Source organism: Propithecus coquereli, unplaced genomic scaffold, assembly GCF_000956105.1.
Source record: "Propithecus coquereli isolate 6110/MARCELLA unplaced genomic scaffold, Pcoq_1.0 Scaffold85, whole genome shotgun sequence".
Lineage (NCBI taxonomy): Eukaryota > Metazoa > Chordata > Mammalia > Primates > Indriidae > Propithecus > Propithecus coquereli.
The window spans coordinates 3,835,771-3,848,286 of record NW_012154729.1 but is presented as its reverse complement, the minus strand read 5'-3'; the positions used below and the strand labels follow the sequence as shown (position 1 = coordinate 3,848,286).

The window sequence follows — 12,516 nt, the reverse complement described above, 5'->3', positions numbered from 1 at the left end:
AAGGATGTTGTCTGTACTATATTTTGCCTGTATTTTGGTGTGGTTAAAAAATAATGTAATGTGGTTCTGTACAGGGTTGCAAAATTAAGCCCAAACTCCACCACCCTCCGTGCCTCTCCTTTCCCTCTGTACCCAGTCCTATTTTCTTTTGCTCTAAAGTCAAAAATCTCTGCTTTGGCCAGGTTGTTTTCCTCACTCTCCATCACACAGGGCATATCTCTAGCTTTTTGCTCATGCTTTGTTTCTCTTTTCCTATTTCACTTTACCAAATTCTTCATTTGTTTATTTTTTCATTACTTAGCTAGTTATTTTTGACTCCATTGTTCATTGTCCATCTGACCTTAGCCTCTATTTCCTCCATTGTAAGATGGAATTATAATACCTGCTCTGCCTACCTTTTGGGGTTATTGTTAGGATCAAGCCAGACAATGTATGAACATAATTTGAAAGATTGAAAACACTAACACCTGTGTCTATTAGTGCCAGCTCTTTGCCCTGCTTAGTGAATAGAGAATTGGTGCTTCTCTGTCCTTCTCTCAAGAGTCTTGTTCGTGCTCCATGATTTTCACTTTGGATGACTTCTTGGCCTTGCCGTGAAAGAAAATAAAATGTCGGCTGTTTCAAGAGCTAGCATGCTTTCAATTACTCAGTCAATATCCTTCCTCCCTCCCTCCCTCCGTTCTTCCTTCCTTCCTTCCTTTTTTCTTTTTAAGTGAAATAGCAGAAAACCTAGGCTATATACCAGTACAGCTAAGCAACACAATCACACTAGCCTTGTAAATCCAGAAACATTGCAGTATTTTTTTTTCAGAACTACATGAAGAAAATGATTACAATTTCTACAGAGTAGACAGTCAGTTCTGGACACTACAGTTCTGGACACTCATTAGCAATCTATAACCCGAATGTCATAGAATAGTTTATCCTTCCTAGAATTCCAAGTATTATAAAGGAAAGATATACTATTTTTAGAAGAAAAATAAGAAATCTTTCTCTATATTAGAATGAAGAATGGAGTTTTAGAATACCATCTTTCCTTTATGTGGTCTCTTATAGCTAAGAATCTACACAGTCATGTCCTTTCATCCTTTCAAAAGCCCTGCGAATTGGATGAAGTGGATTTTATTATTCCAGTATTGTCATAGAAGGAAACCCAGGGTTAGAGAGGTTGAGTGACTGGTCTGAGGTCCACTGGCCGGTGTGTGAAGGAGTGAGGCATGACTCCTTTGAGTCCTAACCCTGTGCCCTCTCAGGGCCTCAGGAAGCTTTTCCAGCATTATTGATGATCCATTTTTAATGGGTACATTTTCAAAATTAACTTTTAACAACAAATCTTTACATTTCAACTCTTGCATTTTTTATAGAAAAGTTTCTAAAACATACTACATGCATTCAAATCCTCTTACGTATAGTTAAAGGTGTTTTTTACTTTTCATAGCCGAGAACCGTCTTTAGGATGATCAAGCATCGTACCATGCTGCAGCTGAGGATGCTGTGGGAAATTGGAGAATTGACATTCTTGCATATGTTCCTGACATCAGTCTGCCTTTTGGATTATTTACTTCTTTTTCATAATAATTTTTCTTCTTCCTTGAATGGAGAAACACATGCATGCACACACACACCTGTACACGCTGCGATGCCTACAGCATAGAGTCGCTGAAGGCCACACAGGTGGCTGTTTGGCTCCTTCTACCTTTGAAGCCTTCAACCTTCTGCCCCCACTCCACTGCTCCACCTCTGCCTTCAGAGCCTGTGGCCCCTGAAGCTTTCTGTCTTTTGCGTCATTGCTGCTGTGCCCTCTGCCTTCCTCCTTGACTTTTGCTTTTCGTTTTTTTCTTGATTCTTCTCCCTCCCTTCCCCCGTCTCTCCACAGCCTCCCCAATACACTGAATTGCTGTGGGCTGCTTCTTGACCAGCCTTTTAGAATCATTGCTAACCTGTCATGATTCTTACCTTCAAGTCAGCCAGAACATCATAGCATGGCATTAAGACTTACATAGGAGTAAATCTTTTATTATTGCCTAGAGTTTGTTTGCCCACGTAGATACTTATTTTCTTTATTTTCATCTTCAACAGTATTTTGGATGTGTACCTTTCTTTCATTTCATCTTTGCCAATTTGTAATTATATATTTGTCTAAGTGTATAACAGGACCATAAACATTATGAAAGTTAAGATTGTATCTCTTTGCTCATGTTTGTTGATTGAAGGAATGATTGACTGAATGATGTTTGGCAGTGTCAGAAATCTAATGGTTAAATAACTGAGGGCTTACTTTACACATCCTATAGATTCTGCAAATAAACAAATGCCTTTCTTAACTTTTTCAATAAAATACATGTATATTTGTTATTTTTTAGAGTTATTGCAATTCACGAGAAGCTATCTAATCTTGTGCAAATAGCTGAAATATCATTGCCAGCAGCTCCTGAAATTGCTTCGAATGAAGATGTATCTGAAATAGAAGAAACAGAAGAGAAATCAGTAGACAAAGAAATGGAAGTAAGTTATTAAATATGGAAAATGGCATTGCTATTGGAGGATGGATGTCATCACACACAATTGTTTAAATTGTTTTTTATTTCATCAAAGCAGAACTATATAACTAAACTTGAACTTTGTGGTTCTTCTGCCCTCTATTTTCTCTACTCAGAGTACCAGATATGACCCAAATTTTTGGCACGTACATAGTGTCCCCTCCAAAGCTCTTCTCAGAATACCGATTACAAGAATCTGACAGTGAATGAAAACAAAGCCAATTCAGAGAAATTGTTCAGATATAACTGTGAATCCCAAGACAATTCTTTGTGACATATTAATATTACTTTCATTTTTTCACTCAAACTCTATTATTTAAACATTTTTATTACCTAAGTGATATGTGAAGAAAAACTAGAAAATACAGATAGGCATATGTTCTTTCAGACTTTTTCTATGCCTATGTATTTTTCTAACCAAAGAAAGGGCTATTATCTGTATAGTATGCTGTTAATCTGATCACACAGCTGAGTGTTTTATGATGACTGATATGTGTATTTTGGGGAAGAGGGTGGATTTCCTTCCCTTCCTGAGTTCTTAACCCATTGAGAAATGGGGCAGAGTAGACAAATACGTGGAGATCAAAATGTCAGCATTATTACTGATAAAGCTGATTAGAGAGCGTGGCTTTTAATCTGTGGCCAAATGAGCTCATTAATCTTTTACCCCTGAATCAGCCAGACTTGCCCACCTAGCCACACAGTCATCTGCAGTCGTCTGGCATACCCATGTAACCACAGGGTTCTCCCATTCTCCCCCTGCACCTCGCCAAACTTACTGCATGGGGGGGCAGAGAATAATAGTCCTGCAGGTAGGGTGCCTACAAAAAATGTTAACAAAGATTGCCGATAAGGGGCTGAGCCTAGCACACTCTATTGCTTTCCCTAAACTCGACAATCAGAAAGTGGCTTGATTCTCATGGGGATAAATTAGTGATGGGTCCAAAAGAAGCTAGAAGTGTCTCCCCCTTCTAGAGGGTAAGGAGTAGAAATTCCTTACCCTCTCTGGACACAAGAAGGGCAGGGAATACGTGCTCTCTCCTAATCACCTGTGCTTTAAATTTTTATTTATACATTAATCCAATTTCTAGAGATATATATTCTGCATTTATTGTGGCCATTAAAAAATAGATCCAAAAGGCTAAGTAAAAAGGGGCAACCTCCTGCCCAATCTCTCCTTACTCCACATTCCTGCTCTGCAGGGGAAGCCACTTTCAACTCTTTTCTTTTGTTATTTGCTTCCACATCTAGAAATAATATGCAGTATCAATCATGAAAGGTGGGGTAACAACTAACCTCCAACTCTGAGAGGGTCAGCGGGGGGCCTACTCCATGTTGCCTGCTCCTGGAGCCAGCATCCAAGCTAGGGGCTCACCCATCATATGCAACAGTGGCAGTCGCTGTGTCAGGAGGGGATAGAGGGGGGACATCACACACTGGCACATAAAATTTCCATCATATCCCTTCCACTAATTTTTTATTGGCCAAGTAAGCTGTCTGCTGTACCAACAATTCTGCTACCAGCTTGAAAGAAGGAAAGTCAGACATGTTGATAAATTGTGCCAATGACAGCCACAAATCATTGTTTTTTCTTGAGGTATCAATTTTAGATAATATCTATGGATTTTTGGTTATAGTATATAAGGATTTAGCTCACTTATACTTCTCTCTGACTTCTCCTTTTCCCTTCCCTTCTAGATATTGTTATATCACAAAATTTAGTTAAACCAATATTCAGTGTTTACCTTCTTATGACCCTGTAAACGATGTTCACAGCCAAGTCGAGTAGTGTACTATGCTTATGTTCCTTTCTTGTATGTTTTCCTTGACTTGTTTTTTATTTTTAACTTTTTCTCAGTCATTATAGCAGATCTTTGGTATGTTCATCCATAGACTTTTACTCAAGTATTTGTACTTATCAAGTAATGTCTCAATCTCATCTTGCTCCTGAAACCTCCCACCCTCCTGCTCCGGTTGAAGGCTGGTTGTTCTTGATCCCTGCTACATAGCTCTGCTCTGGACACTTCCTGCACTGCTTTTCTGGTTGAATTCCCAGCTACTGGAGTCCCATGCCTGCTTTTCTTCTCTGAAAGCTTTTAAGATCTTCTTTTTATTTTTGGTCTAGTGTATCTTTTTTTCTTAAATCATTTTCTGCTAGGTTAATATTTAATTTGTTATCAATAACAAACTATCTTTAATTCTTAAAGAATATTGTTGGTATGGCTCTTATGTTTTCTTGTTTACCTCATCTATGCACTTTTATTATGTGAACAGGTAAAAGTTGGCAACTCTCCTGGTTTTCAGAGTATACTTGTTGGCATTTTTAGTCTGAGTTGACCAGTAGAGTGAGTGAATGCACTTCTCATTGTTATAAAAGCAGCAAGCCCGATTGTAAGAGAATCTATCAGGCAAGTATAGTTAGCCTCTGCAAAATGCCACTTTCCAGCATTTATGTCTTCTGTGCCCTGTGCCTGGATTTATCATAGAGCAGATGTCTTCAAATTTTGGTTGCACATCTTTTTCAGTAGCCTCAGATGTCACAACATGAATTATGATGCTTAATGATGTGCTGAGTGTGCTTATAATAAATCCCCCAATAGATCAGATTGCTCAAACTATCTCAAACCCAGTAGATTTTATAGCTATAACTGTAGATATATATTTCTTTTATAAAGTGCATGGTTGTTCTTTCTTGTCTATTTTCAAGAAGAATTCAGCTCACTTTTCATTTTTATACTTCTTTTGTGGAACGCTTACGATCAGTTTTTTAAGCACAGACCAGACTTACCAGATTGCTGCCTTTGAGCCATGGTCTAGAATATTCTTTGCAGAAATTGTCCCTAAATCCACTATTGTATAGTTCATATATGGAAAACGATTATTTTCTCCTGAACCCATCTGTCTTTTCAGCTTAGATTGTCTGAGGCAAGAGAGTGAGGGTCCGTCAGAATAGGGATTCTAAATTACGCTCTGCCACTCAGCTCTACTACCAAGGGTCAGTCTCCTACCCTTTCCTGGGGCTGGTTTTCCTCTCGTCTTTAAAATAAATGAACCGTTCACTCAAATACTGCCCTGAGATGTAGAGATGGGCTCTTTGGGTGGAACGAGAGTCACCAGAACTTCCTAGTGGGGGTATCGAATTCATCACAATGAGCCCAGCATCTGAGCCAAGAGGTTGACTGTGAATATAAACAAATCAGAAATAAATGGGGATGAGGGTGGAGTAAATGGTGGTGTTTGAAGGTAAGCAGAGGAGGGACTCTGGAGGATCCCCCTTGCCTTAAGGAAGGTTTGTGGCTTGTTTTCATGTCCTGGAATGTTATGTGTGGGAGGGTCAACCCTCGGGTAGAACAAACACCTTTCAATTTTGATGGTTTTCCCTTGTGTTTTTGAATTTGTTTTATTCTTCAACTTAAAAAGTGTTTCTTCAGCTTCAAAGTGGAGCATTTTAGATATGTTCCAGCTCTGTTGGTTCTATATGTGAACGAACATATAGGAGAGCAATAGGAGAGGCCCCAGGCAGAAGGAACACTAATATTTGTTTAGATGAATTGGCAAGAAAATTAGCTCTAAGCATTTGCAAGTTGAGAAATGAAGTACAATATAAATTTTTCTTTTTTTCCACAATAATAACCAGCAATTTTTTTTTTTAAAAAAAGCTGAATTCCAGGTTATATCAAATAAATCCCATTGACTAAATCCGCTAGTTTGTTGTCATGACAACCTTCACTTGGAGCTAATTAGAAGTTAACTGGGACACTTGACGAGATCAATTCTGGTCTGGAATTGGGCAGGATTTCACAACTTCTATAATATAATGTATTTATTTCTGTAACAGCATACATTGTTTGTGGGTTATTAAATGTAATGGTCTAAAAACTGTGCCTTTGGTTGATATGGGAGGTAGTGAATCTTGTTCTCTTTCTCATTCCTTTCCTTTTTTTTCCCCTCAAAATCCCTAGGGTCCAGAATAAGCCAAGAACTTCAGATATTAATTTAAGATGTACTGGAAGGGTTATAGAACAGGTGTTCCAATCACTTTTGGCTTGAAAACCTTCTATGTCCTTCTTCTACAATGAACAACACTGGCTCAGAATGACTGAGTTATTTTATTCTGTCATTCACAGTTAAGGGGAATGTTCAGAGCCTATCAGGTGCTTTAAAGCATATGATAGATGCAAACTATCCTGATTTTAAGATGCAAACACCTTGTTGGGAATGAAAGTTTACCGACACGGAAAGCTTAAAATATGTTTGCCAAATCGCCTAAGATTAGTTCAGCAAACATTTATGGAACGCCTGGATTGTACAAGGCAGTTAAAATTAGTATATAGGCAGCATATCCCAAGTATCAAAGTACTATGAAAATATCGAGTAACATGCAATTAGAAATTAGCATCAAATTATTTTGAGAAACTATTATGTGCAAACGTTTTTCAGGCTTGGGAGGTGAGGACATAACCAATACAACCAGGTCCCTGTCCTGGAGGAAGTTAGTCACTGTATGTGTGTGGCCATAGGTACCAGGTGTCATCCATAATGAGCCAAATCACTCCATAGCTTGGTGTTAGCGAAGTGTGGCAGTCAAAGAAACATCAATCTAATGGTCAAAACTGTTGAAAATAATCCAAATCTTTATAGTGTCTCTCATAGGAACATCCCAGGGGGAATCCTTTCATAATACACAGAAAAATTTTTTTAAAATTCTCTTTTCCCCAGCTATTCTACTCTCGTATCTCCCTGGCATCCACGACAGCTCTCCAACATCTGTCTCATTTGGCTCAGACTCCCACAACGATCCCTCCAGCTCAGTCTGCACAGACTGTTTTGTTTCTTCTCTCCTTCCCACTCTGCCTCAGCTCTTTATTATGCAGTTCCACTTAAAGTGTCTCTGACTTCTCCCAGTTTTCCTATTTCCCATTGCCTGGATTCTGTACTGCACAGAAAGGTAAAGTTGCTGGAATCCTTCCCTCTCAACAGTGGGGCTGTTGATGTAATCTATTCCAATTTACTATTTTTAAAATCTCATTTACACGGATTGCACGTTTGTGTGTGTGTGTGTCTTGAGAGAGAAAGTTGAGCTAGACTTTGTAATTGCTTAAATAGCTCAGAGAGCATTTTATAGCCCCTGTAGACTGAAACATAGGCTATTTTTCTTTGTACCCCCAAATATCCCTGGCCTTACTGTATTGTTTTGGTAATTAGCTGTTTATATGTCTCTTCCTTTCTTTTGATTGTGAATTCCTTTGCTTGGGGGTCTTATTTATCTTTATATCTCCAATATCTGGCCCCATAACTGAAACATATTGCCTCTATAATAGCTGTTTGGGAAACTTCTAGTTGGAGACCTATGGAGAAAACTTATTCCAGACTGAGGATATAGCAAGAGATGAGATAAGAAGTCATGGAACTGACTCTCCTATTCAGAGAACAACCAGGCATCTGTTGTAGCAGAAGCACAGGGTGAATGTAGCAGGAGGTGGCACTAAGGAGATGGGTGGAATTAAGTGCTTCCTCCTCTCTGATCTCCCCACAGGGCGCTGTAAGTGTCTGTCTCTCCTACTGCTCTCACTGGACCAAGAGCTGCTTAAGGGCTCTCTGTGTCTTGTTCATCTCCTATTCCCACCGCATGGCACCCAGGAGGCATTTGGTAGATGTTGAATAAATGGCAAATGAACTTAGTTCTGTAGGCAAGGGCTGTGGGAAAGTGGGGCTGGGTTTTGGGGGTAGGAGGGGGTAGGTAGCACCTCACCTGGGAGGGTGTCTCATGATCCACCCTACGATTTGCTAAGATAACCAAGTGGCATGTGAAGGAGAGATGAGGAAAGGGAGAGTCTGGAGGCTAGAAAACAGTTTAGGATGTTCTTTACATGTTGTAGGTAAAAGATGATGAGGATTTCGACTCCACTCAGGAATTGGCTTCAATATCTTGAAGGGCCATCCCTCACAGAACCAACACAGGCTCCTTTTAAGGGAGAAGGTGCAAAAGCTGAGCAAGGGTCATTCTGCGCCCTCCCCAGCCCCTCCCCAGTCACAGCACGCATCCAACCACTTTCTAACGAGACGGATGAACTCCAAGCCTTTCCTCCCTGCATTTCTGCAGTAGCAAGGTCACGTGAGGTACTCTCAGCCCATTTCAGAACGTGTATATGTGGTTTACCTCAAGTAATGCCAGAGTAATAGAATATTGTTGAGGCGAAATTTCTGTTTGATAGATGTTGAGACAAGGCAGTGGAAGGCATTTATCAGGTAACATTGCTCCCTTCATCTGTTATGTGAAATGATTAATGATATAGACAGTGTCATTTTGCTTGATAGCTGTAGATGAAATCATGACGGTAACCCATTATGGCTGTTATTGAAACCTTTAATATATAGAGAAAACACAATTTAATCAGTCCTAAGAACTGAACCAGAAATATAGACAAATAAAGGTAGTACAGGAGTGGACACGTGTTCCCCTCTGTCTAGTAAAGTGGACCAGGGTTCTGGAAAGCTTAGCATGGGGCACAGGTACACCCTGATCAGTCCTGGGTGTGCTGCCCATCCTTGGTCTTCTCTGAGCCCGCTGAAGCTGGACGAATTCTAGCCACGATCGTTTCCTGCCCAAACCATTTGAGTAGCCTCCTAGCTGATTTCTCTTTCTCTTGTCTCTTTCCTGTCCAGTTCACCTTTAAACTGTGGTCAGAATCATCTTTTTAAAGCAATCTCTACATCATTCCCTTACGGTAGTCCTGCTCAGTTTTCTATACAACAAAATCCAAATTCCTTACTTTTACGTGACCTGTTCAAAATTTACGTCTTCAGTCTTATTTCTCACCACTCTCACTGCTATGCTTCCTATACACACATGCAGTAAAGGCCATATAAGATTCCATATGTCCCTTGGATGTCACTGCTCATTGCTTACATAGAGCTCTCTCCACCTCAAATGCCCTGGTCCCTGTTCTCTGCCAGTTGAAATTCTACTATTCTTTCAAGGCTCAGTTCATATAACTCTTCTTCCAGGAGGTCTTCTCTGTCCATAGTATGAGGAATTACTCTGTCCTATCTCTAGGATCCTATGACACGTCATAAGTACCTGTGTTCTGACATATTCTACTTGGTATTTCATTTAGTTGTGTACAAATCTATTTTTCTCAGTAATTGTAAATTTTGTAGGGAGAGGGTCTGTTTCTTCATCTTTGTGTCCCATGGCACCTAATATACTATCTTAAATATATTCATTAAATCAAATTGAATTATCTATAGGTTTGGAATTCTAAAATTTGATCTTTTTCATGTTTAAGCAGCTATGAAAACTCAGAACAAGGTTTTGGGCCGTGAGTTCATTGTTTCTCCTTTATTGTAAAGTTTTAACTAGCATTACTCAGTTATAATTTTAAAATTACGGTGCTTTTATCACTCTATTCTGAAGGCTAGTACATCATATATTAATACTATCATAAAAATGAGTTGTTACTTTATGAGGCTGGACACTGGCAACATTGGGCAGTAGGCACAGTTTATCTCTGATGGTTCTGTAGTCACAACTCCTTTAGTTGTAAGTGAAGGAAAAACTACTTACCCTGGCTCCAGTCAATCAGGCTTGGTGGGAAGGCAGTACTCAGGGTGCGGTAGATATGCTCTGGCATAGACAAGGCCTGGAAAGGAAACACAATGGGCCTCACAGGAAACGGAACCTGCGGGTGGAAGCCAAGGCTGCACTCGGTCCCCCAGGGGCAGTGAGTTCCGCTGCTCCGCCCCTGCTCACATCCGGCCCAATAGCTGCCCTCTCCAACTCGGCACCGGACCTCAACTCATACAGCCAGAACTGCCTGTGGTTCTCCTCTGTTGTCCTTCCTGACATGAAATCATAATGACAGGGAATCTGGGGGAGTCAACCCTGCCTATGGGCAAGTCCGTCGTGGGTCCGAGGTCCGCGCATGAGCTCGACTGTGTCCACACAGTAGACGGTGCATGCATGCTCTCGACCCGCTCTCTTCCTTGCCATTCGCTCTTCCCATTTCTTGCCCAATCCCCAGTCATTCTTCCCTGCTCAAGCCCCTTTCAGGGATCTGAAACTCTTTATTCCAGGGCTCTCATCTCAGAAGAAAAGTGATTTTTCAAAATATTATTTTGGTGTGAATTACTTTACTTGTTACTCCTCTGTAACATGTCAACAGAGAATGTGCAGGGAAAGAATCCTAAAATAACATATTATTCATGATTAATTGCAGATCTTATATTTTGTGGCCATCTGTAATTACAATTAAGAAGAATTCAAATAAGCTTAATTACTTAAGGGATTGTGACTTCTGAGTCCCTCTGTCTTTTCCTGGGAACAGGGTTAGGTGATGATCAAGAACAGACAAATGAAATAAAATAGTTTAAAATTAAATATGCAATATTTTACCAATATTTATCAACCTTACTATATTATCCTCTTCTTATTTCTAGCACATGATTATTCAGTGTTGCTCTGAAATAGTATCTCTGTTTTTGAATGATAAAGATTTAACACCACTATCTGAGGTACGTACTTTTTCTTTAAAACTGTATCTGATTGACTTAAAAGTATTATTATTGCTGTGGAAATGGAAATATAGAAATCATCTGATTTTAAGTATCAAGGGCCTAACTCACCTTAATTAATGTGAAAAAGTGATAAATATGAGTTTACAATAGCATGTTATTTTGGTTACAACATTCTTTGTAATTTAAAAATCATCTCAAATCTACCATTCAGAGAATAACCTCTATTAACCTTTGGAGAATATCTAGAATTTTTCTCCATGTATAAATAAGCTTTAGAATTTTTACATCAACGGGATCATATTTTACACGCATTCTATAACTTGTTTTTTTCATTGAACAATAATTTCATGGAGGTGTTTTTGTATGAAAAGTCTACCTTGTCATATTTAATGCCTGCATAATTGTCTTTTTTATGTATTTGTTGTGCCAGGTGCAACAAATTTACATAGCTACGTAAAAAAGATTTACATAGCTAAATCTTTATTGATGGCTGTTGAAGTTAATGGATTCTGGTACTTACATATTTTGCCCTTCTGCATTATCTCCTCAGAGTTAATTCTTAGGAATTTGATTTTAGAGTTAAAAAAAGCATACATACATTTTTCATTATAAGACACACATAATATAAATTTTACAATTTTAACCATTTTTAAGTATACAGTTCAGTGGCATTAAGTATATTCACAATGTTGTGTAACCATTACTACCATCTATCTCCAGAATTTTTTCACTATCCCAAATAGACACTTCATCCCCATTAAACAATAACTCTCCACTCCCTCCTCCCCCAACTCTTGGTAACCTCCATTCTACTTCCTATCTTTATGAATTTGCCTAGTCTAGATACCTCATGTTAATGGAATCATACACTATTTGTCCTTTTGTGTCTGGCTTATTTCATTTAGCATAATGTTTTCAGAGTTGTCCACGTTGTAGTGTATATTAGTATTTTATTCTTTTTAAAGATAGAACAATATTCCATTGTGTATATATAGCACATTTGTTTATCAACTTATCTATTAATGGACATTGGGTTTGTTTCCGCCTTTTGGCTATTGTAAATAATATTGCTATGAACATAGGTGTACAAGTATTTGCTTTCTGTTCTTTGGGGTGTTTGCCTAGGAGTGGAATTGCTGGATCATATAATTCTGTTTAATGTTTTGTGGAACTCCCAAACTGTTTTCCTCAGCAGCTGAACAAGTTATACTCCCACCAACACTCCACAAGGATACCAATTTTTGCACATTCTCTCCGACATTTATTATTTTCCATTTTTTATTTTTTATAATAGCCATCCGAATGGGTGTGAAGTGGTAGCTCGTGATTTTGATTTGCATTTCCTTAATGACTTTTGATGTTGAGAATCTTTTCATGGGCTTATTGGCTATTTGTAAATCTTTAGAGAAATGTCTATTCAATCCTTTGTCCATTTTTGAATTGGTATGTATCTTTTATT

At 38.8% G+C, this 12,516-nt stretch overlaps 1 protein-coding gene across 1 annotated transcript in view; it reads left to right on the top strand.

The window, feature by feature from the left end:
* The window catches only part of CFAP54 (cilia and flagella associated 54), a 344,097-nt gene that overhangs the window by 262,259 nt on the left and 69,322 nt on the right, over positions 1-12,516 (top strand). Inside the window, exons 65-66 of the mRNA XM_012663989.1 lie at positions 2,364-2,505; positions 10,980-11,054. Of these exons, the coding sequence (XP_012519443.1) occupies positions 2,364-2,505; positions 10,980-11,054 (217 nt within the window). The remainder of the gene's footprint in view (positions 1-2,363; positions 2,506-10,979; positions 11,055-12,516) is intronic.